Raw genomic sequence first — 22,400 nt, 5'->3', positions numbered from 1 at the left:
CCAGTCATTAACAGAATACAGACTTTGAACTTCATGAACACATTTCAGAGCAAAGCAGTCACTTAATTTCATCAGTGACCTTCCAAAAAGCTAAACCTTAGACCCATGTGTGCTTGTGCACATATGTGATGTTTGTGTAGCATAAACACTTTGAAATAACCAGGACGCTTTCCGCTCTGCTGTATGTGTTAATGATTTCATCAGCTCTTGTAGGAGAAAAACAGAAGCCCAAGGGCCTGGAATCCGGTCTTGGCAGGTAAAAGCCTGTCGGTTTGTCTTGAACTGGAGTTGCTGTGAGGGCATATTATCCAGTTTACATCATATACTTGAAGGGCAAAGGACTTGTTTTGTTTCTGTTTTGTTTTGTTTTGTTTCTTTTTTAAACATTTTACTGATAATATACTGTAGATCTCCTCCTGGGAATAGTTATTTCTGTTTGACTGAAAAAAGGGTCAACATTAGGTACTGGAGGATATTGTATTATTATTATTATTATTATTATTATTATTATTATTATTATTATTATTATTATTTATATAGCACCATCAATGTACATGGTGCTGTACAGATTATACACAGTAAATAGCAAGACCCTGCCGCATAGGCTTACAATCTAATAAAGTTGCAGTAAACAATAAGGAGGGAAAGAGAATGCAAACAGGCACAGGGAAGTGTAAACAGGCACCGGGTAGGGTGAAGCTAAACAGTATAGAGTCAGAACAAACTCAATATTTAAAAGCTATAGGGAAAAGAAAAGTTTTTAGCCGAGTTTTAAAAGCTGTGATTGAGTTGGTAGTTCTCAAGTGTTCTGGAAGAGCGTTCCAGGCGTAAGGGGCAGCAGAAGAAAAAGGACGAAGCCGAGTAAGGGAAGTGGAGGTCCTTGGGCAGGCGAGAAGCATGGCATCAGAGGAGCGGAGAGCACGAGCGGGGCAATAGTGTGAGATGAGAGAGGAGAGATAGGCAGGAGCTAGACCGTGAAAAGCTTTGAAGGTCAACAGGAGAAGTTTATAGTGGATTCTGGAGTGAATTGGGAGCCAATGAAGAGATTTCAGAAGTGGAGTGACATGGTCAGAGCGGCGGGCCAAGAAGATGATCTTAGCGGCAGAGTGGTGGACAGAGACCAGCGGATTGATGTGAGATGAAGGAAGGCCAGAGAGAAGAAGGTTGCTTCAATGATGTTGTGCCCCACCTCACAGAAAAAAAAGGGCAGTGAAAGAGTGGGGGGCTGCCTGTATGGCAGTGGGTTGCCACCGTGATAAGCAAAACCCCATGCTTTTGCTGTGGCGGTGGCTAATCCTGATGCAGCAGCGAATGCGTGGGGTTTCCGGTGGCCGGGCCTGCCCAGGCAGACGGTGACCAGTCGGGGTCGCCATGCACCCAGCTATGCCTCCGTGACAACTCTGGAGCATGGACAGGTGGCAGATGCACCCTACTCGCCTCACTCTGAAGGAAAAAATTGAGATAAATCTTGACTTTTTTGCTTCGCAGCATCACAGGAAAGCCTCACAATGACTGCAAGGTGGCTGCTGTGCCACATCATTATTATTATTATTATTATTATTATTATTATTATTATTATTATTATTATTTATTGCATTTGTATACTGCCCCATAGCCGAAGCTCTCTGGGCAGTTTACATAATATTAAGACACTTAAAAACAATATACAAAAATTAAAAACCACAAAAATATACAATATACACATATATTTTAAACCACATTTATAACACCTTTAAAAACTATGAGCCTAAAAAACAGCCCCAGGCTCATTTCATAATTGACGCAGCATCAATGCGCGGCCACTCCAGCGTTTTTGGTGCATATAGACAGCCCCTAGGAAGGTAAAATAGGGCCAGAAAATACACAAGCAGTCTCTCACCCATGAGGGTACTTCTCAGCCATATATTGTTGCAGAGGCCTTCTCTTCCTCCCATCCAAAAAATACAATCCATTTAGCACAGCCTTCTCCAACCTGGTGCCCTCCAGACTGTTGGACTACGACCTCCATCATCTCCCAGCCAGCCATGGGAAGGCTGATCTAGCATGTCTCAGGCCAACCTGGGCATCTGTTGTATGGAGGGAGGGTGAGAGAAAAAGCCCATGGTGGGCGCAACAACTTGCTGTCTGTGGCCTCTTCCAATAAATGACCTTCTTGCCAAGTAACACAGCAAGAGGATGTTTAATTTCAAAAGATGGAAGCAGCAGGAAGGGGCACTTGGTAGCTGGCTCTTTGGCATCCCTTGTGGGTTCAGTGACTAGTGAAGTTACATTAACCACTGCCTGGTTTGATTCTGAATGGTAATAACACAGTGATAGCCAGAATTAAATATTCAAGAATGATCTCAGTTGTTTTAGGCATTTCAAGTGTAGATCAGTAAACAAAATGTAGCGACAGTAGAAACGAAATGTAGATACAAAAGTACAGCACTTTGCCTTTGACTTATCCTGCTTCAGGTTGTCATGATAAGTGTGCTGACTTGGAAGTAAATTCCATTGAAATAGAAAGTACTGCCCTGTGATGCATTTAGGTTTGGGGCATTTCAAAGAAGAAATACTTGCTGGAGCAAAATGCATTCCCAAGTAATCTGAAACGCATCTGACAATGAAGTCTCTGGTCCATGAAAGCCACAGGATGTTTCATTGTTATTTACAAGCAATACATTCCTAGATATGTAGCACTTACAATGTGAACAACAGTTTGTAACAACTGTTACATTCTCCCTCATGTGGTAGGGCCTAACTCAATAGTTGAATATAATGCTTGTTCAGAGTTAATCCCTTGAATCTCAGTTCAAAAGATCTCAGGTGGTAGAGATGAGAAAAGCCTCTTCCTTAGACTTAAGAAGAACTGCTAATCACAGTAGTAGGCTACACACCAACCATCCCTGTTGGTGTAAGGCAACTTTTCATATATTCTTGTATGCTTGAGGAGGCATAAGAACATAAGAAGTGCCCTGCTGGATCAGACCAAGGGTCCATCTAGTCCAGCACTCTGTTCACACAGTGGCCAACCAGCCATCGGCCAGGGATGAACAAGCAGAACATGATGCAACAGCACCCTCCCACCCATGTTCTCCAGCAACTGGTGCACACAGGCTTACTTCCTCGAGTACTGGAGATAGCACACAACCATCAGGACTAGTAGCCATTGATAGCCTTTGCCTCCAGGAATTTATCCAACCCCCTTTTAAAGCCATCCAAGTTGGTAGCCATCACTACATCCTGTGGTAGTGAGTTCCATAATTTAACTATGTGCTGTGTGAAGAAGTACTTCCTCTTATTTGTCCTAGATCACCCACCAATTAGTTTCATGGGATGACCACAGGTACTAGTATTTTGAGAGAGGGAGAAAAATGTCTCCCTATCCACATTCTCCATACCATGCACAATTTTGTACACCTCTATCATGTCTCCCCTTCGTATCCTTTTTTCCATGCTAAACAATCCCAGTTGATGTAACCTTCCCTCATAGGGGAGATGCTTCAGCCCCTTAATCGTTTTAGTTGCCCTTTTCTGCACTTTCCTATTCTTCTCCTTGATGTGCTAGCTTACTGGGTATAGGAAGTAAACTTTGAATAGGGGAACATTAAAAACTGCTGTTCCTGTGTAACGGTCAAAGAAGGACTCTGCCACATGTTTTTGTTCAATGTGTAGATCTCCTTACAGAATCCAGTATTACCTCTAGCATCAGAGGCAGTGTGACGCCTATGCACTTCAGCTGCTGGGGAACATATGCGGGAAGGTGCTGTTCCTCTCATATCCTGCTTGTGGACTTCCATAGGCAGCTGGTTGGCCACTGTGGGAAAAGAGTGCTGGACTAGAAAGGACTAATCCAATATGGCTCCTCTTATGTCTTTATTATTATACCTTAATTGGTTGGCAGTGTGAGACTGGGGCTGTCCTAAGGATTAAACTCTGAGTGTGTATCTTAATGAGTGTAGCCAATTGTGGGACACAGCTAAGATTTTTTTAAAAAATGGATACAAGGGCTTTAACAGGATAAGCGTGATGAAACAAACTAGTAACAAAACCACAGGACTATCCAACAGTTCAAGAAGCAAATGAACAACATGTGCTAGGAAGGAGTTAAGGCAGTTCCAGAAGACTGCCCTATATGTTTAATCACTCCAGCTCAAATGGATAGAGCTCGTAAAATATTCTAGAAGAAGTAGGCAGGTCTTGTCAAAGAAGCATTGACTTAGAGTGGCTGTAAGTATACTGCACAAACAAAAGAAACATTTTCTGGAGTGTTTGTTAAAACATTCAGAAAATGGTTTCCATCCAGCTAATCTTAAATAGCCTAAATGAAGTTACTATTTAAAGTTACTGAGCTGTTTATTTTGGCTAAACTCAGTTCAATGTATCAGAATACTATCTTAGATTTGCGTGATTTAAAATAAATGCTCAAACTGGCAAAAGATTGCTTTTTCACGAGGAGTAGGTATAAAATCTTTTTTCAGTACAACCCTATGCATGTTTACGCAAAAGCATGGTCAATGGAGTTTACTCCTTAGTAAGTATGCATAGGATTGCAGCCTTAAGGATAGTTCTTGCTGTGTTACCTGAAAGATTTATAGTCCATCTTAAGTCTCTTTTCCAGAAGCCAATAATGTTTAGTTTAATTTAATTTAGCATGCCAAAGGTTTATTTCTGAAACTCACCTGCCTGCAGAATAACATTTTTAAATGTATACTGGATTGATTTATGAGACCATTGGCAAACATTAGCAACTACAAATGAGTTGTTATTATTATTATTACTATTATTATTATTATTATATTTATTTATTTATTTATTTATATAGCACCATCAATGTACATGGTGCTGTACAGTGTTCTACAAATGGACAGATTATACCAAGATAATGTGTTGAACCACGTAATGCAAAATTACTACATTGTGTAGGGGTTAAAGTTTGCAGGGATGGTGCATCACACAGCACTGAAACAACTCCATGAAATTATGGTCTTCCTAGATGTTATTTTTTCTTTTCTAGTCTTAGAAAAACACTGTGTAATGTTACTGTGCAGCTGTAACATTGCTAGTCTCCTAACCATGGTTAAGAGCTTGGGAACGGGCTGCAGTTCCCTCTTAATCTGTGTTTGTAAATTCTCTTCTGTTTTTGTCTGCCTTTGTCCCCTACAAGCAGTAGGTAAACACGAAGCCCTGTTCACTGTTGCAGACAAAGAAACAAGGGGGCAGAATGAGCAGCTTTCTCCTGTTTTATTGAGACATTTTGGTGCAGTTCTCCAAGTTGCAACCTGGCAGCTCAGTTTATGTTAAAGCATTTCTGGCTGTACTTTATTGTTTTTAATTTCATGATTCTATGTGAAAAAAATTTATGGCATAATTCTTTTTACACGGAGGAGGAGGGGGATAATAAATAACTTTGTCTCAAAAATAGCTAATATTCTCTAGCCACCAGTGCGTAAGGAATTGTAATTAATTTATCAGGAAACAGAACAGTAGAAGTGGGCATACCAGAAGGCTTTTAGCTTCACTTTGAGGGCTAGGTCAGTTATGATACCAAATAAGTGTACAGATTTCAGATGGGAGGTTACTTGTTTGAAACTTTAGAAATCTCATGGCCCATGTTCAAAACTTTTATGAGAACAAACTAGCTCCAACCTGGGGTGATTGCTTTCAAGATACAAAGCCTTCAACATTGAGGTGCATAATGGAAAAACATATTCATTTTTAACAATAGCAACATTATTAGGCAGTGCTGTAATGTGTTTCCTGTTATTGAGCCTAACATCTTTGCCCTGAAATGCCCTAACAATTAACTTTTTAAACAAAAAAATATATAGGAGCAACTTCTTCCCCGAGAGAAGAGTCAATAATGTCTTACAGTGCAGTCCTATACACGCATCCTTGGAAGTAAGTCCCATTGAATTCAGTGGGGGTTACTTTCAGGTAAGTGGATATAGGATTGCAGCCTCCATGACTTAATTTAAACCTATAATTTAGATTTGGTAGATCTGATCTTCCTATATATCTAAATGAATTAAAAAGTGTCAGGAAGTTTAGGCTAAACCAGTTTTTTACTTTCTATTTTTCAGCTATTTTTTTATAGAGATTAATTGCTGTTTAGATTTTCCACAGGTGCATCAGATGAAGTGATGTAATATTTTAATTCCTCTATAAAAGCCAATATTGTGGTATTTTAAGTTTTTGTAAAATTAAATGTAGGAATAAATTGGTCAGTTTAGTTGCAGTAAGTTAGATTGTAGGGCAAATGACTATACGAGTATGTTTGAACTAAGTATGTTTACAAATACTTTTCTTTATTTGTTTCCTATTTGTTATATCTGCTATTCAGGAACTTCAGGTAAGATAATGCTATTTGAACTCACACATGCTAGTAGATATAATGCATTGTTTGTAGCCTGTGATGTATTCTGTGTGTATGTGCTGTGTTTGTTTACATGTATGAAGAGGTTTCCAGCTCATGCTATGCTTTAGAAAGGTTTTAGAGTTCTAAAGAACTAGGAGCTGGTTTAAATGCTATATCTACTGTTACATCCAGAGTGAGATTCACAGATCTCGTTCTTGAGGAGATCCATGAAATCCAGAAATCATGTAGCTTACAAATGCACATTTGTGCATTATAAGAAAAAAGTGAAGGGGAGCCAGCCATTCATCTACTTTCCTTACTTGTTTGCAATCTGTGAACCCGATAGGTTTCAAGTAAGAAACCAGTGTGGTTTGTTTTTTAATGTATTGGATGGTATATAATGTATTGGTATATATGTGGCACATCAGTGGAATGTTTGTTCAACATCTGTATGCTACGACCTCATGGTGCATTAGCATGGCCCTTTTGCAGGAATCATGCAATATGTAATCTGAACTAAAAGTACGATGTGTGTGTTTTTTCATGAATAGCCTGTACTAGCTATATAGCTATAGATATAGATACATTCAGGCTATTCATGAAAAAAACACCCTATTTTTTATTCAGGTTACATATAGCCTGATTCCTACATAGTGGCCATGTTAGGCATCATGAGGTAGTAGTGTTCACCTGTTGAACAAGCATTCTACTGATGTGCTACAACACCTCAGGGGTCCTTAGATCGTTCATGGTATTGCTTAAGAGATACTGCCAGACTAGATTCTATGCCAGTACCAGATGTTTAAGAGGAATGACAAAGAGGTGGAAGAGAGCACCAGCTGGTACTGTATTTGATCATTTTGGCATATAACCATGGTAGACATTGGGGGCGAAGCAAAGAATTGTATTATTAAGTGATGTATGGACTGACATCACAGCTTTTTTCCCAGTTGAAATTAGTGCTGGAACAAACATTTAAATATATTTAAAATTCAGGGAATTCCAAACTGTCAAATAAAAAAATGTGATGAAAGATTGTAAAATCCTGCCAAAACCTGCTTCCTGACAGTAACACATTTTTAAGTACCCACAATAAACTGCCAATTCGCTTGCACAAATAACCGTTTATGTGAGTGGTTTACTGATCTAGACTGTGGCAGATGCTAGACTGTGGCTCCACCTTGTGAACTGGAAGATCACAAGTTGCCATTTCCCCAGTTTACCAAAGAGGAGTCATAATGCTACACACATGCTTATCACTCCAGTGTCGTCACACTGCTTATGTGAGAAGACAGTTCATATCGGCAGTTATTTGTGCAAGTGCAAAAATCTGCCAGTTTTGTATGTTCAAACCCAGGCTTCTCCTCCCAAAAGCTGCCAGGAGAGTTACAGTTGTGTCAGAAGTCAAATTCATGCGGGAAATCAATAGTTAGATTTGTTTGGTATTGTGCACTTGTTTCAGCACTAAGTGCAATGAGCTTAGATATTGTTCATTTGTAATTGCAAAGATGGTCCTACAAATACTCATACCTCCCAGAATCAGCATGCCTATCAGAATATTAATGACTGAAGCTGCAATCCTGAACATATTTACTAGGGGGTAAGCCCCCCTGAATATAGCGGGACGTACTTCTGAGTAAACAAGTATAGGATTTCATTGCACAATCTGAACTAGATATAAAATGTATCAATATAGCTTGACTTAAAAAAACAACCCCCCACTAATATCAAAAAATAAAGTGTTGGTCATTTTAAAAACGATTATTTTACCTTGGAAAATAACTTCTAATCTATAAAATCAAATCAGGATTAAAGCTATAAAGGCTCTGCTGATTTGGTACCTTGCATTGTGCATGCTAAACTGAAAGTGTGTTCTGATCAATCTTAACTCTGCTCCTATGTGCGTATATGTAGCACAGAAAATCTGAAATGTTTTAGTTGTGGTTCGCTATTATGCTCTTATTTTAAACGTAATGCTTAAAATAGCAATTAGAAGAAAATACTTTTTCAGTTGTTTATATAACTGCTGACAATTTCAAATGGGTGAAAACCCTGCCCAGAGGATGGTGCCTTTCACCTTTAAATGGGGATGGGGTGTGTGTGTCTCAAAGTCTTTAAAATGCACCTCCAATGTAAATCATATGGAGGTAAATAGAATTTGCCTGATACAACATTTTGAAGATAAAAGCTTGGGATGCTGAGATTTTTGGAAAGGACTTGTTAACCATAGTGTAATCAGCTCTGCTTTAGAAGTTGTTATAGCTTCATATTCCTGTTTTGTTTTTTTAAAATCACCTAGTAATTTATATAAAAATATTTTTCCCCTAAAGGTATACTTTTCTTTAAATTATAACCAATTTACAAAATGTTGCTTAATAAAACTTCCATGGGGGGTAATTAGTAGCATAGTGGCAGAGAAAACATGCCAATGCTGTGATTTCAGGGTGAAAGCATGGACAATTTCAACTGGGGAGTACGCAGGCGTTCTCTTGATAGTCTGGACAAGTGTGATATGCAACTTCTGGAAGAAAGCCAGCTTTCAGGAAGTACACCCAGCCTAAACAAAATAAACCATGAAGACTCTGATGAGTCATCGGAGGAGGAAGACCTAACGACAAGCCAGATTCTGGAGCAATCAGAGCTAGTAAGTAGTAAAATTATAGGCTGCTAAAAAGTACGTGACATTAAACATTTAGATCGTGGTGTCCTATATTCAGACTGATTTCAAATGACCTTATGCATGTAAGTATGTTCTTAACTGCTTTCTCTCTTCATAGTTTGCAAACATAAAAGATTTAGAGGCGAGTTCTAAATGCAGGAAGTATCAGATCTGATAAGTGGTGCTTTATTTTTGCGAGATGTTATATGTCCTATTCAATTAACTGGCCCATCTGAACTCTTTGGACACGTGATTATGAAAATGAAGCTTCTGTTTTCAGTAAACATCACAAAGGAAGGGCAGAGGGAAATAGTTTCTGGAATATCAAAGTAGGTTTTATTTTAGGACCTACGCAAAACTTTATGAAATGAATTACAGAATTACTTTTCAATGACAACCCACCCACCCCCGATGGAAAATATAACAGTGTTTTAAAGAATATTTAGAGACTATTCCTAGGACAAGGACTACATATGTTGGATACAATCCATGTAAAGTTCTCCTATGCACACTCCATCAAACATGAATGGGAGTGATGCACAAGCACTATTTGTGCATCTCCTGTTTATTTGGGTGACTTGTACAGGAGAACTTCCAGGTGGATTGTGCCCTTGGTCTAAATCTCGTTCCTCTTTTAACAGATCATGACGCTTTCCCCTTCTGAGGACACCAACCACATTGACTCACTTTCCACCCCATGTGATGCAGCTTCATCAGCTGCACCTCCTTTCAGTTCAAGAACTTCTAGTTTCAACGCTTCTTTGCCTGAAGTGAATAATCTCCAGGTGTCTGAAGGTTCAAAGGTGAATTACTTGCACTCAAACATTTTTATTCAATAGAGGGCCGGGGGGGGGGGATTGGGAAACTATTTTTTTTCCTTCTTCTGTTAAAAGATATTTTAGGGGTTCATAGTGAAAATGTGCACTTTAAATACAGCATGTCCAGCCATAATTAGCACCAAGCTAAATGTACCAGTTTTTGAAGTAACAGTGCTTGGAAAATGCCAGCCTCATTCTTCCACCAACTTTAATAAGACAGTAGAAAAATTGCCCTGTGGGTGTAAAGCATGAATTCCATTTTCCCCTAAATGTGGGAGCTCTATTGTGAAGCTGCCTGCACAAGGACTCAGTTCTTGCCTGTTTGGTCTACTTTCAGAATGCTGATTACAGTAATACACTGAGTTTGGTAAATTAAAAAATATAAACGCTGTTCTGTATAGCTGCCTGAAACGAAGCTTGCCTTGGACACAATTATCAAAGGTTGGTAAAAGCTTAGTAGCAATACCATGTATTTGTTTCTGAAGTTTTCTTTTGGGGGAAATGCTTCAATTTCAAAAATATTAACAGAGTTCTACAACTCAAACCAGGGGCAGGCAGGACCTTTTTTCCCTGAAAACACTGCCTCAAATGGGACACATTGACAGCTGTGCCAGTACTATGTCAAGAACCATAATGATTCCTGTTGTAGGGCACATCATGCTGGCGTAAGAGTTAGAGGAAACTGCTAGAAAGAAAATGGGTGGTGCTTTGGATAATGATAATCACTGAACAAGAAATTTCATGTAGCAGTAATAATGGCATAAATTGTCCTAGAGAACTAGTTAAAGTTAGGTTGCCAACTTTGATTTTTATCTTCATTTAAGGTAGTACTTAAGAAACTTCGCTATTAATAAGGAATTGTTGTTTTTCATTGGGGCTGACCAGCTGCATTTAATCAGGATCCAGTAGGCCATGTGAGTGAGCTCCACATACAATGAAGCTTCCTGAATTTCCTTCTTGTCACCTCACAAGCCACATCTCAAACTCAAAGAAAATTCAGAAGTATCCTACAACTCCAATACAACTCAGCAAGCTGAGATTGGGAAAGAAGAGAGTAATGAACCTCCTGTAGAAGTCCTTGCACACTCACTGTCAGAATCCACGTCAAACCAGATCCCGATTCTGAGGAGACTTCCTCTGTGGTGGAGTAGGTACTCCAATACACATTGGTTCTTGTTAAAGAGGGGAACCTCGGGGAACCCACAGCGCTTGAGAACCAGCCAAAACTTGCTGCCCCCAATAACATTTCATGCAAGGAATCAGGAGATCCCATGACTTCTATTTGGACCTCTACCCTGATCCCCTCCTCTTGTTGCCCAGAACGTCTAGGAACAACAGAAACAGTAGACCAGGCTGGAAGCTCAGAACGGGCAACAAAGCATCTGTGTCTGGCTGGCTGCAGTCTTCCTTCCTGTAGCTCTACTCAGGCAGAAGGAAAAAATCATGCTCTAGATGGGGGCGCAGCTGAGAACTAGGAAGGGGTGAAGCAACTTGCTACTATAAAGCCCTGCTGTCCCTGACTTCTTTGCTAGAGCAACAACTCCCCTGCAGAGACCATTTCTTATCTCCAGCTGAAGTTCCTGTTTAGGGTCAGTTCAAGGTTCCTGCCAACCCAAAGTGCCCTATAGATTTCCCAGCCCTAATGCACATCGAAAATTCAGGTACCAACCTCTGTTTCCCCAGATTTGTATACTATACTATTATTCTGACTGATGGGACATTTTACAAACTCCCTGCCTGAGAGACAGTGAACAGAACACACATGTTTCAGTGAATCCCTAGAGTGCTATCAAGCTACCGGATGCAAATTTAGACCAACGTCTTTGATAGTGTGGAGATATGAGAATCCTACAGCATGCATATTGACCCTGAGCCACACTCAGGTGGTATCACACTCAATATCACATTCAAGTGATATTGTTTTAGGAAACCAGAGAATAGGGATGAATGAATCTGTCTGTTCCACTTCCTATCATGTTTGCATTTTTTCAAGCAGAAGTTAATTCCGTCCTGTTTCCACATCATGTTCTCAAGGGGTAGCTGTCTTACTGCTGCAGCAAAAACATTACAAACCATGAAAGCTTATGCCATAATAAATTGGTTAGCTTTTAAGGTGCTACCTTGTTATTTTTCACATCATTTTATGAATATATATTTTGTAAGACTGCATGGTCATTTATACAAATTTTTTACACAATTTCCCCTAATACATGCATTTTTTACAAGTACCCCCAATACATATGCTATTTCCCTAATGTACATATTTTTGTATGCTTTTTTAAAAACAACAACAACAGCAATTTGGCAAAAACTGAAGGATAATTGCTTTCTGGTATTAGTTTGGCAAGTGCGAACCAAGTCAGTTCATAGTTAAATGTGAACCCTATGAATTTTGCCCACATCCATACCAGGGAGGGGACCTTCCGTAATGAATACAAACTGGTCTCAGTTAAGAGTATCCTGAGCAAAATATTCTGGATTGATTTTTCACTCCCAAGGTTGAGAGGGGGATTTTAGTCCCATGTTTTCCCTCACTATCTGAACAAGGCCTCTCTGGAAATGGAAATGAATAAAGTAACGAGACATTTAACCTGTCTTACATCTTGTTCATAAGGTGTCAGAAAGAGAGATGGAGAGAGAGAGAAGGCTTGCTATAAAATGAATGAGCCTCTTACTTCAGAACTTCCAGAAAATTCTAAACTGTGAACTCTGCAAGCATAATCCTATGTATGTGACTTCACAGAGTAGTAGTATTCATAGAGCAACATGTAATCTATTGCTACCTACCTGAATAAAATGTAAAGGAAGCTAAGCTTATGTTCAGGATGTTCTGTTAATTATTGTCCTTAAATGAACTGTGTTTTCCTGCAAACATTCTGAGTTGATCCTACTGCAGTTCTAGGCACTATAAATAAGCAAGTTGACTTTGGCATTCCAGAAGGTCCTGATAAAGTTCTCATAAATTTCAGCTTCTAGAGCTCTATTACCAGGGTTTTCACTGGAAAAAGCAAGCTGAACGAGTAGGTATCTTTAAACACAGCTATACTAAGGGAATATGCTGTCAAGATATGCATTTCTTAATAGAGTCTGGTGACCTAAGGACAGTGTGTATGCCTTTGTTGGTGGGATCACACCCTCTGAAGGACCAGGTTTATAGTTTTAGCATTTTTCTGGACTCTACTGGACTTACAGGTGGCAGCAGTAGCCAGGAATGTGTTTTTTCACATTCTCTGATTGTCCCCCTCCTCTTTCTCTCTGATGGAGAATTTGCAATAACCATCCATGCTTTAGTAACCTTCCTTTTTTATTATATTCTGTGTAGAGCTGTCCTTAAAAGTGTATCTGAATGGCAGAATACACATTGCACCTAGTTTTGGCTGTTCTGGACTGGCTGCCAATTAGTTTCTAGCCCAATTCAAGGTGCTGGTTATTACTTTTAAACCTTTTCACAGTCTGGATCATGCATATCTTAGGGGACACCTTTTTTCTTGGCTCCCCCCTTCACCAAATTCTGCTGGGAAGACCTTGCCTCAGGATCCCTCTTTTACACGGGTTACATTGGTGGAAACCAGGAGCAGGGCTTTTTTGGTCATTCCACCAACTCTCTGGAACGCCCTGCCCAGAGAGGATCACTTGAGGTGCAAACCTATGCATGTTTAGACAGAAAGAGTTGTAGGACTCTTTCCTTCTAAACGAACATTGGATTGCACCCTAAGTCATTTCGTTGTATTCTTTCCACCATCTTGTGAAAGGGTTGTTTCTAGAACTTTCTGAAAGGGTTGTTTCTGGACTCATTGGGCCTGTTCAGACAACATGCTAAAGCCATGGTTAGGCCCCTAGCCCTTTTGCAGCAAATGGTTAGTGAGCATGTTTAAACCGTGGTTATGTAGCCACCATGGTTAGTAATGGTTTACACAACACGCTAAGCCATAATGTTTAGCTCAAAATGCTTAACTACTGTGGCTTAGCGTGTCGTCTGGACAGGATCACTGAGTAAATTAATAAATATTGATTATCACATTTTACTTTTAGTTTGTTTTGAAATGTTCTTTTTATGCTGATGCATTTGTTGTTGGTTGACTTTATTGCTTATACAACCTTCTGAGTATATTTTAATATAAAAAGCATTTTGTCAGTACATACATAATATAAGCAAGTTTATCTCATAATCATTAGCTATATTTTATGGCCTCATGTATCTCTGTTCCTTTATCGTTGAATATATCCATGTTATTGTTAAGGGTACTATGTAGCTAAAATGGTAACCGATTCAATCTCTCTAGACTGAAGGTGGCCAAGAAGAAGAGGATACCTCCGTACAGGAGGATGATCTCTCTGGCTCTACCAATGAACTCCCAGCAGCTTTTGAATACAGTGATAGTTTTAGCCTAGATATGACAGAAACTGAAGAAAAAGGTGACAGGCTGCTGGATCAATATGCACTTGCCAGGTCAGTATTTATTTATTAGTTGTTAAAGTTTCTAACCTTTATAAATATGCTCAAAATGGCTTGGAAAAAGTTAGTAAAATACATTTTGAATGTGTTGTTGCTTTATTTGTAAGCTGCCTTGGTAGGGTTTTATCTTCAAAGGCGGGATATAAATAATTGTAATCAATCAATCAGTAGCACACTGTAAAAAGAGTTCAAACTACTAAAATCAGCTTTATAAAATAAAACCAAGAGCAGGATAAAATAATTTAGCACAAAAGAGTGGGATATTAGACTAAAAGCTCTCAGTGTGAACAAAAACTTCAGTCACATGACAATCCTGAGTTTAAAGGGTGGGTGGGTGGGTAGTCAGGTCCTCAAATCTTTATATTCTAACCCAGCCTTCACCGATCTGCTGCCCTCCAGATGTGTTGGCCATGCTGTGTGGGGATTATGGGGGTTGTAGTCCAACACATCCAGAGGACCTGCAGTTGGAGAAGGCTGCTCTAGCCTGATTAAGACACCATATGCATGAGCACAAACAACCACGTTGTCTCACCATCCTTATCATAGCATTTTGTGGTTGACTTTCTTTCAGTTTTGGTGATGGCGACAGGAATGTTTCACCTCCCCCTTCCCCCTTCTTTTCCGCTATCCTGGCTGCATTTCAACCAGCTGCATGTGATGATGCAGAAGAAGCCTGGCGTAGCCATATGAACCAGCTCATGTGTGACGCTGATGGCTCCTGTGCAGTATATACTTTTCATGTGTTCTCTTCCCTGTTTAAGGTAAGAAAAACCCACGTTCCTAGAACTATGTTATGATCAGTATTTTGGTGAAATCCTAACAATCTTTACAAGCTTCAATAAATGCAGAGCCTGATTATGTTCTCTAGCTCATCAGCTTTTATCAAGGAGTAGGCCAGTGGGGTGGAGAGTCCTAAACACCAACTTTCCAGATCAAAGTTATATCAAACCTATATTGGGGATTACATGTTATTGCAATAGGTTTGGTGTCAGACAGTAGCCCACTCACATATGTCCCCTGGGGCCAAAGGCAGGTATGTGGAGGCAGGTACATGGCGGCTCTGTTATACTGGAGGTAGTATCCCATTATACTGGGCTGCAGGGTTCAGGACAACAGGGGTGATAGCCCTCTTCCCAGAATCCCTCTCTTACCCTGCATTCTTTTAATCTCAACCTCTGCCCTTCTTTCTTTACACAGAGCCTCCACTTACCTGCCCGAAGGGGTCTATTCCTAGAACCTAAATGCTTCTTGTGTTCCATTCACTGCAAGGATTGTAGAATGAGCTACAATTTTTGACACAATCCCTTCCCTTTCAGTTCACAGACTCCTCCTCCTGCTGCACCCTTGTGTAGCTTTTGAATTACTTTGTTTAGTAGAAGAGAGACATTAAAAAAAAAAAGAACTGCTTTGTGATGGAGCAGCAGGCACTATTTCCTCTGGTGGTATTGGCACGCCCTGATAACAGTGCTTTGATATACAAGAGAATAAATTCCCATAGCTGTTTTCGAGATGACAGAGTGAGGATATTACCATATATTTCCAGTTAACAGAAGCCCTTAGGTGGTTTGAACAGTTCTTTTAAAAAGTAATTTTGTAATTTAGAGCAAAAAAAACCCCTATTCTAGCTGGTATAACACTCAAAACAGTGTTATACCAGCTAGAAAATCAGGAAGGGTCTTGGTGTGCAATAGTTTCCAGCTGCAGTTTGGCATGTTGGAATTCTCTCCAGCAGCAGAGAGGCACACTTGCCAAGCAGTTCTAGCCAGAGGGGGAAACCAAACACACAGAACTCTCTCTCATGATTTCCCCTCCTGTAAACTTGGCATCAGAACACTCATTACATTGTTTGATAGGCCACTTGACAGTGGGTATAAACAAAACAACGCCCAGAATGGGCAGAGAAATCTCATCTTGGTTGTTGCTGGTGACAAAACAGAATGAGCCAATGCTATGCAGGTTCAGTCTCACAAGAAAGTGGGGGAGAAACACGAAAGAAATAAGAAAACCTTTTAGCGAGCAGAACGAGCTGTATAGTTTGCAGAAACATAATAGTGTATACTCAGACCATAATGGGATTTAATGTCCTTAAGAAAACGCATGGGATGTATTTATTTCCCCTCTGCAGTATGCAGAAAGAACAAATGTAGCAATTTTGTATACAGAATTCAAAAGTGTATTAACTTCAACTGTGAAAGTAATGGGCATAATTTTGTTTTACAGAATATTCAGAAAAGGTTCTGCTTTCTGACTTGTGATGCTGCCAGCTACCTAGGGGACAATCTGCGAGGAATAGGCTCAAAGTTTGTGAGCTCGTCACAGATGCTGACGTCATGTTCAGAATGCCCGACCCTTTTTGTAGATGCTGAAACTGTGAGTATATGTGCGTGACTAATCACTCTGAAATGCCATCTGTAGAAAACCGCTAGAGTGATGAAGTTTTATAAGTTGCTCAAACCTTTCCTTGATATATTTGTAAACTCTTCTGGAAATATCTATTGAGACGTAAACCATATGTATTTCTGGTGTATTACAATTCTAGCCTTTTCTAGCTGCATTTAATGTTTTGGGTGAATATAGATAGGGAGGTATATTTGGCACAAGCACAAACCCCCACAGAACTGAGTTATGCTTACAGAACGCTGCTTCCTGAGACCCTCAGTTTTTATTAAGTAACACAATACTAAACAAGGCTCTAGTTCTCATAGGTTTTAGGCTTTAAACTGTGTGGGTAATGTTTGGTGAAATCTCCGAAGCCTATGGGAAGGTTTGTGGCTTATCCATTGTTCATGGAAGGAGCTCTAGTGCTATACATAGTTTAATTGGAACAATGTACACACAAAATTTGTCTCTTTGTCTAGGTTGTTTGTGATCATGGTGTAGAGCACGTAACGTTGCCTCTAATGCATAAATCATACAGTAGCTTCAACAAAATGGGGAGGAAAAGTTGGAAATATATTGGTCATTTCTACTAAAGGCTTGAAACTAAGTTTGGGGGTGGGTTGGTAGAATCCTGTATATGGTCTCGTCTGAAGGAGAGACCATAGAGACTGAAGAGACTGAAGGAGAGACTGAAAAGGAGAGACGCTTCTTCACATAAAACAGCTCTCAGGCTTTGCTGTTCTTTAATGTTCTTATCCCATTTTTCTGAGAGTCCCAATTCTTCTGCTCCAGATTTTACCCATGAAAAAGCTATGCCTAAATTATTATTATTATTATTATTATTATTTATTTATTTATTTATTTATTTATTTATTTATATAGCACCATCAATGTACATGGTGCTGTACAGAGTAAAACAGTAAATAGCAAGACCCTGCTGCATAGGCTTACATTCTAATAATAGGTTCCTAGTGAATACTTTCCCAGTTGTCAAAGGCTCTGGAAACAGAATACTTTCAGTTTTATGCACTGGAAACAGGAAATCGATCTGGGAGCAAGCGTGCATTCTCACTCTCACATACTCCTGACTGACCCCTGGTTAACAAACCACAAGATGTTTCATTGTAGGAACTGAGTCAATATCCAGCACCCATAGGTGTGTCCAAGAGGTGTGCTGGGTGTGTCCAGGCACACCCTAATGTCTCAAGCAATAAGCACTGAATTGGGGGGGGGAGCATAGAGTAGGGATTCACAGGGGGATCCAGATGTAGCAGGAACAGTGCTCCATCTGCCCTCTGGCTGCTCAGCTGCCCCCAACAGCCTGCCATTGCTCCCGGCAGCAGGAATGAAAAGAAATCACTTTGCCAGGAGCCATGCTTCAAAGAGGCCAGGAGAAGGGCTCCAAAGGCTAATGTCACCTCTTAAGCTCTTCCTCTGGCCAGTGTCACTACAAATCCCCACCAACGTTGGGGCTTGAGGAGCCCCTCCTCATTAGCCCCTCCTCTCCTGCAACAGCCCTCCCATGGTCAGGCAACTCAAATGCAGAGTAGGGCATCAGTGTCTACAGTGTTTAAAAAATAAATGAATAAAAATAATTTCATTTATGGTTGAGTATTCAATAAATATTCACCTTGAAAAAGAAATCCCTGGGTGTACACCCTAATGAAAAGTGCTGTGCAGCCTATGCTAGCACCAATCCAGAGACTAACTCTTGTGGGTTTCTTCCTTTCGATTTTGGTATTCATTGAGACAGTGCCTTTAGAACACTCTTTAAAGGAAGTAATGTTCACTGTGATGTCTTTAATGTTTTCAGCTTCTCTCTTGCGGACTTCTTGAGAAATTAAAATTCAGTGTCTTAGAACTGCAAGAATATTTGGACACATATAACAACAGGAAAGAAGCAACACTTTCTGTAAGCAGGTTTTCTTTGTTTATTTTTTAATTATTTTTTGTCATCGTTAGGGTGTCACAATACTGTATTGTTTTTGTTGCAACAGATTAACACAGCTACCCTTCTGGAAATTGTATGTTCTTTGTTTTCCGAATATATATCTCATGGAAAGAGAACTAAAAATAAATTTAGGCTGCAATCCTAAAAACGTTTACTAGGGAGTAGATGTCATTGAACTCACTAGGGCTTACTTCTGAGTAAACTTGCATAGGATTGCATTGTATTGTTACTGTACTGGAATTTAAATAAGTGATGGTTTATTGTTTTATCCATTTTCATTCATATATATTTAAATTTATTTTAACCAAATCCAGTTCCATGTCTCAAGAATATGATTTTAAAAATGTAACATATTTTCTGGCCACCAACTTCAAAGTACTTTGTTGATCATGGTGCCGATGTCCCTTTCTTTTTCATACCCAAAAATAGTGGCTGGCAAACTGCAAGGCAACATTTGCTGGGGGTTCAAGAGATGGCGTTATTACCTGTCAGCCAGGAGACTCAGAGGAAAAGGTAATTATAGATTGGATATATTTTCTTGCTTCTGCAGTTAACTACAATTCCATGTTGTTTCTTGACCACAAGAACGGCTGTGGTGTCTTATGTTTTCTTCATATCCTGGGAACAATCTAACATCATAGCAACCATAAAGCTTAATATAAATAGCTGCTACATCCCCCCATTGTTCTCTACCATATCCAATTGAGCATGCTCAAGAGACATCCGTACTGCATAGGTCGTTTAGGGCCTGGGCAAAGGGACAATTCCTTTGCTCCTTCACCTCTCCCCCTCCCTTACCACATTATCCCTAGCATTCTTAGGGTTGCCCATAATGGGAAAAGGAATGCCACCACACCATTTTTCTTCTCCACTGTCACCATTTTCTCTCTAGGATGCCTCAGTCTGATCAGGAAGCAGACGTGTATTAGAGAAAGCATTTGGAGGACTGTCTAACAACTCTAGAATCTTCTTTTTCCACTTCCAAATGTTTAGGAATTAACGTGGAAGCATGCTTGCTGTTCGGTACTAACAAGTCGTCTGTGTGCTTTCCCTCAAGTTCTCCCTCCACCTAAAAAGCTGTTGTGCTACCTGCAGTTTAGAAGCCTATTAAAATACAAGAATGAAATGGCAGGGATTAGGCCACATACTGGGCCCAAAAATAGCTGCATAGATTGCACAGCTTCTGGCCCTGCTGCTTCCAGGATTGATTATTTATTTAAAATATTTCTATACCGCCCTTCATCTTATGGTACTAAGAATCCTAATAGCAGGGCAGAACTTGCATAAAATAGGCAGCAACACCACCTGGCTTCATAAGCGTATGTAAAGAATATAATATTTGTGCCAGTTGTACCTCCATAGGACAGGTGTACCACAACCAGGGTGCCACAACAGAGAAGGCTCTCTCCCTTGTTGTCACACATTGTAGCATGAGTACTTATAGAAGAGCCTGCCCTAAAGATCTTACGGCTGGGTAGGTTGATTCAGGGAGGGGAACTCCTTCAGATATTTGGGTCCCCAGCCATCTACGCTCTGGCGTGGGCTGGTCCATGAAGTCACAAAGAGTCGAAAACGACTGAACGAATAAACAACAACAAGCCATCTAGGGTGTTAAAGATCAGCACTAGCACCTTGAATTGGGTTCAGAGGCGAATAGGCAGCTAGTGAGCTTTGGATATTGGGCGGTACAGAAATAAAATAAATAAAAATAAACAGTACAATTCATTTAGAATTGGTGTGATGCGATTCCTCCCGACTGTACCAGTTACAATCCTGGCTGTCATATTCTGCACTAGCTGAAGCTTCTATGTACAACATGTTGCAGTAATCTAATCAAGAGGTTACCAATGTGTGAATCACTGTGGCCAGACTAACCGTACCCAGGGGAGGTTCTAGCTGGCGAATGAGACAAAGATGATAAAAAGCAGTCCTGGACAAAGTCAACTGAGCCTTAAGTGTCAAGATTGAATCAAGGAGCATCCCCAAGCTATGCACCTGCTCTTTCAGAGGAGTGCAACCCCATCTAAACAGGTTGAATGCCCAATTTCTGAACCATCTACCACAGGGCCTCTATTTTGTCGGATTCACTTCAGTTTATTAGCCCTCATCCAGCCCATTACCAAATCCAGATACTGATTCAGCACCTAAATCAGATGACACAGAGGAATAGAGCTGAGTGTCATCAGCATACTGCTGACGCAACTACAGATTCCCTTATGACTTCACCCAGCAGCTTCATATAAATGTAGAAATACCCAAATATCTCTATCTGAAACTGACCCTGCAGATAGGAGTGGATCCACTATATTGTCATCCCTCCCACATCCAACCCACAGAACTAGTCCAGCAGAACACTGTGGTCGATGTCATCAAATGCTGATGAGTGGTCAACGAGAATCAGCAGGGTCACACTCCCCCTTGTCTCTCTCCCAATCAAGATTATCCATCGGGGGACCAGGCCATTTCAGGGCCCAACGTATGCCTGGAGCCAGATTGAAATTTGTTTTAAGATTCTTAGCAGCACTCTTCTACAGCTCAGTTTCTCCAAATGTTCTTCCTGCTGGCATAGACTATTTCCAATGTTATCCATGGCTTCACAGTCACAATCTAATCCAGGGCTATGGCCCTCCAGATGATGTTGGACTCCAGTTCCCATCAACCTCAGTAAGCCTGGCTAGTGCTGAGGGATGATAGGAATTTTAGTTCAACCACATCTGGAGGGGCACAGGTTCCCCAGCCCTGATTAAGACTACAGTAAGCACAAGCATCACTGAATTGTTACTCAATGTTTAATTCCTTGGAAGACAGATGCCAAGATCAAGCGTATCTCGAAGCTCCTCCCTTTATTTATTTATTTATTTATTATTGCATTTATATCCTGCCTTTTTTCCTCCAAGGAACCCAAGGCGGCATATATAATCCTCCTCCTCCTCCTCCTCCTCTCCATTTTGTCCTCACAACAACAACCCTGTGAGGTAGGCTGGGCTGAGAGTCTGTGACTGGCCCAAAGTCACCCAGTGGGTTTCCAAGGCCGAGTGGGGACTAGAACCCGGATCTCTTGACTCCCAGTCCAACACTTTAGCCTCTATGCCACACATTGAGCCCTGTTATTTGGAGACTCTCTGTAGTTAGTCCCTGGTGAAGGAAAAACACTCTTGGCTTGACCAAGGGCACTTTCAACTATTCATACTTCATAAATTCGAGGGGTAATCTGACACAGAACAGATGCCAGGCCCAAGCCATGATGCAAATTAAGCCCTGATGTAAGCATACTATCACTTCCAGACTTGCCCAGTTTCCCTCAGGGCCCTGTACAAGGCAGGGTGTAAGGAGGCAGAGAAGCTTCCCACACACACACAATTATATATATTTTCAAAATGATTGTAAAATTTTGTGTGTAACAGGCCACTCTGAAAATTCCATTGCCCCAGTCCCCCAGATTCCTCTGGGTGGCCCTGGTCAATTCTAGCCTGTTAGTGTGAATCCAGTACAGACTAACATGGAGGCAATTACTGTACATGGGCAAAGCAAAACTGTTTTCTTAGACAAATGGCCTGGGGCTGCATTCTATACCAGATTGTCTGAAAAGACAGAAGCAGGCAGAACTATAAATAAATGTAGCAGCATATGGGGACATCAGTAACTGAGACAAATGACAGCTTGTTTTTATGGTTTAGAAGTTAAAAATGGAGTGATACAATGTCAGCATGCAGTATTGTAAAATGACCTTTTTCCACATGTTTTTATGGTGGAGGTTGGTTTGGTTTTTTATTTGGTTTTTTATTTTTTGCTGTTTTCTC

The 22,400-nt window shown here is 40.3% G+C and overlaps 1 protein-coding gene across 1 annotated transcript in view; it reads left to right on the top strand.

The window, feature by feature from the left end:
* The window catches only part of FRY (FRY microtubule binding protein), a 204,394-nt gene that overhangs the window by 163,760 nt on the left and 18,234 nt on the right, over window positions 1-22,400 (top strand). Inside the window, exons 52-58 of the mRNA XM_063126983.1 lie at window positions 8,781-8,981; window positions 9,638-9,799; window positions 14,098-14,264; window positions 14,842-15,031; window positions 16,491-16,640; window positions 18,463-18,561; window positions 19,030-19,113. Of these exons, the coding sequence (XP_062983053.1) occupies window positions 8,781-8,981; window positions 9,638-9,799; window positions 14,098-14,264; window positions 14,842-15,031; window positions 16,491-16,640; window positions 18,463-18,561; window positions 19,030-19,113 (1,053 nt within the window). The remainder of the gene's footprint in view (window positions 1-8,780; window positions 8,982-9,637; window positions 9,800-14,097; window positions 14,265-14,841; window positions 15,032-16,490; window positions 16,641-18,462; window positions 18,562-19,029; window positions 19,114-22,400) is intronic.

Source organism: Elgaria multicarinata, chromosome 5 (assembly GCF_023053635.1).
Source record: "Elgaria multicarinata webbii isolate HBS135686 ecotype San Diego chromosome 5, rElgMul1.1.pri, whole genome shotgun sequence".
In the NCBI taxonomy this organism is placed as follows: domain Eukaryota; kingdom Metazoa; phylum Chordata; class Lepidosauria; order Squamata; family Anguidae; genus Elgaria; species Elgaria multicarinata.
This window is presented reverse-complemented; position numbering and strand designations above follow the sequence as displayed.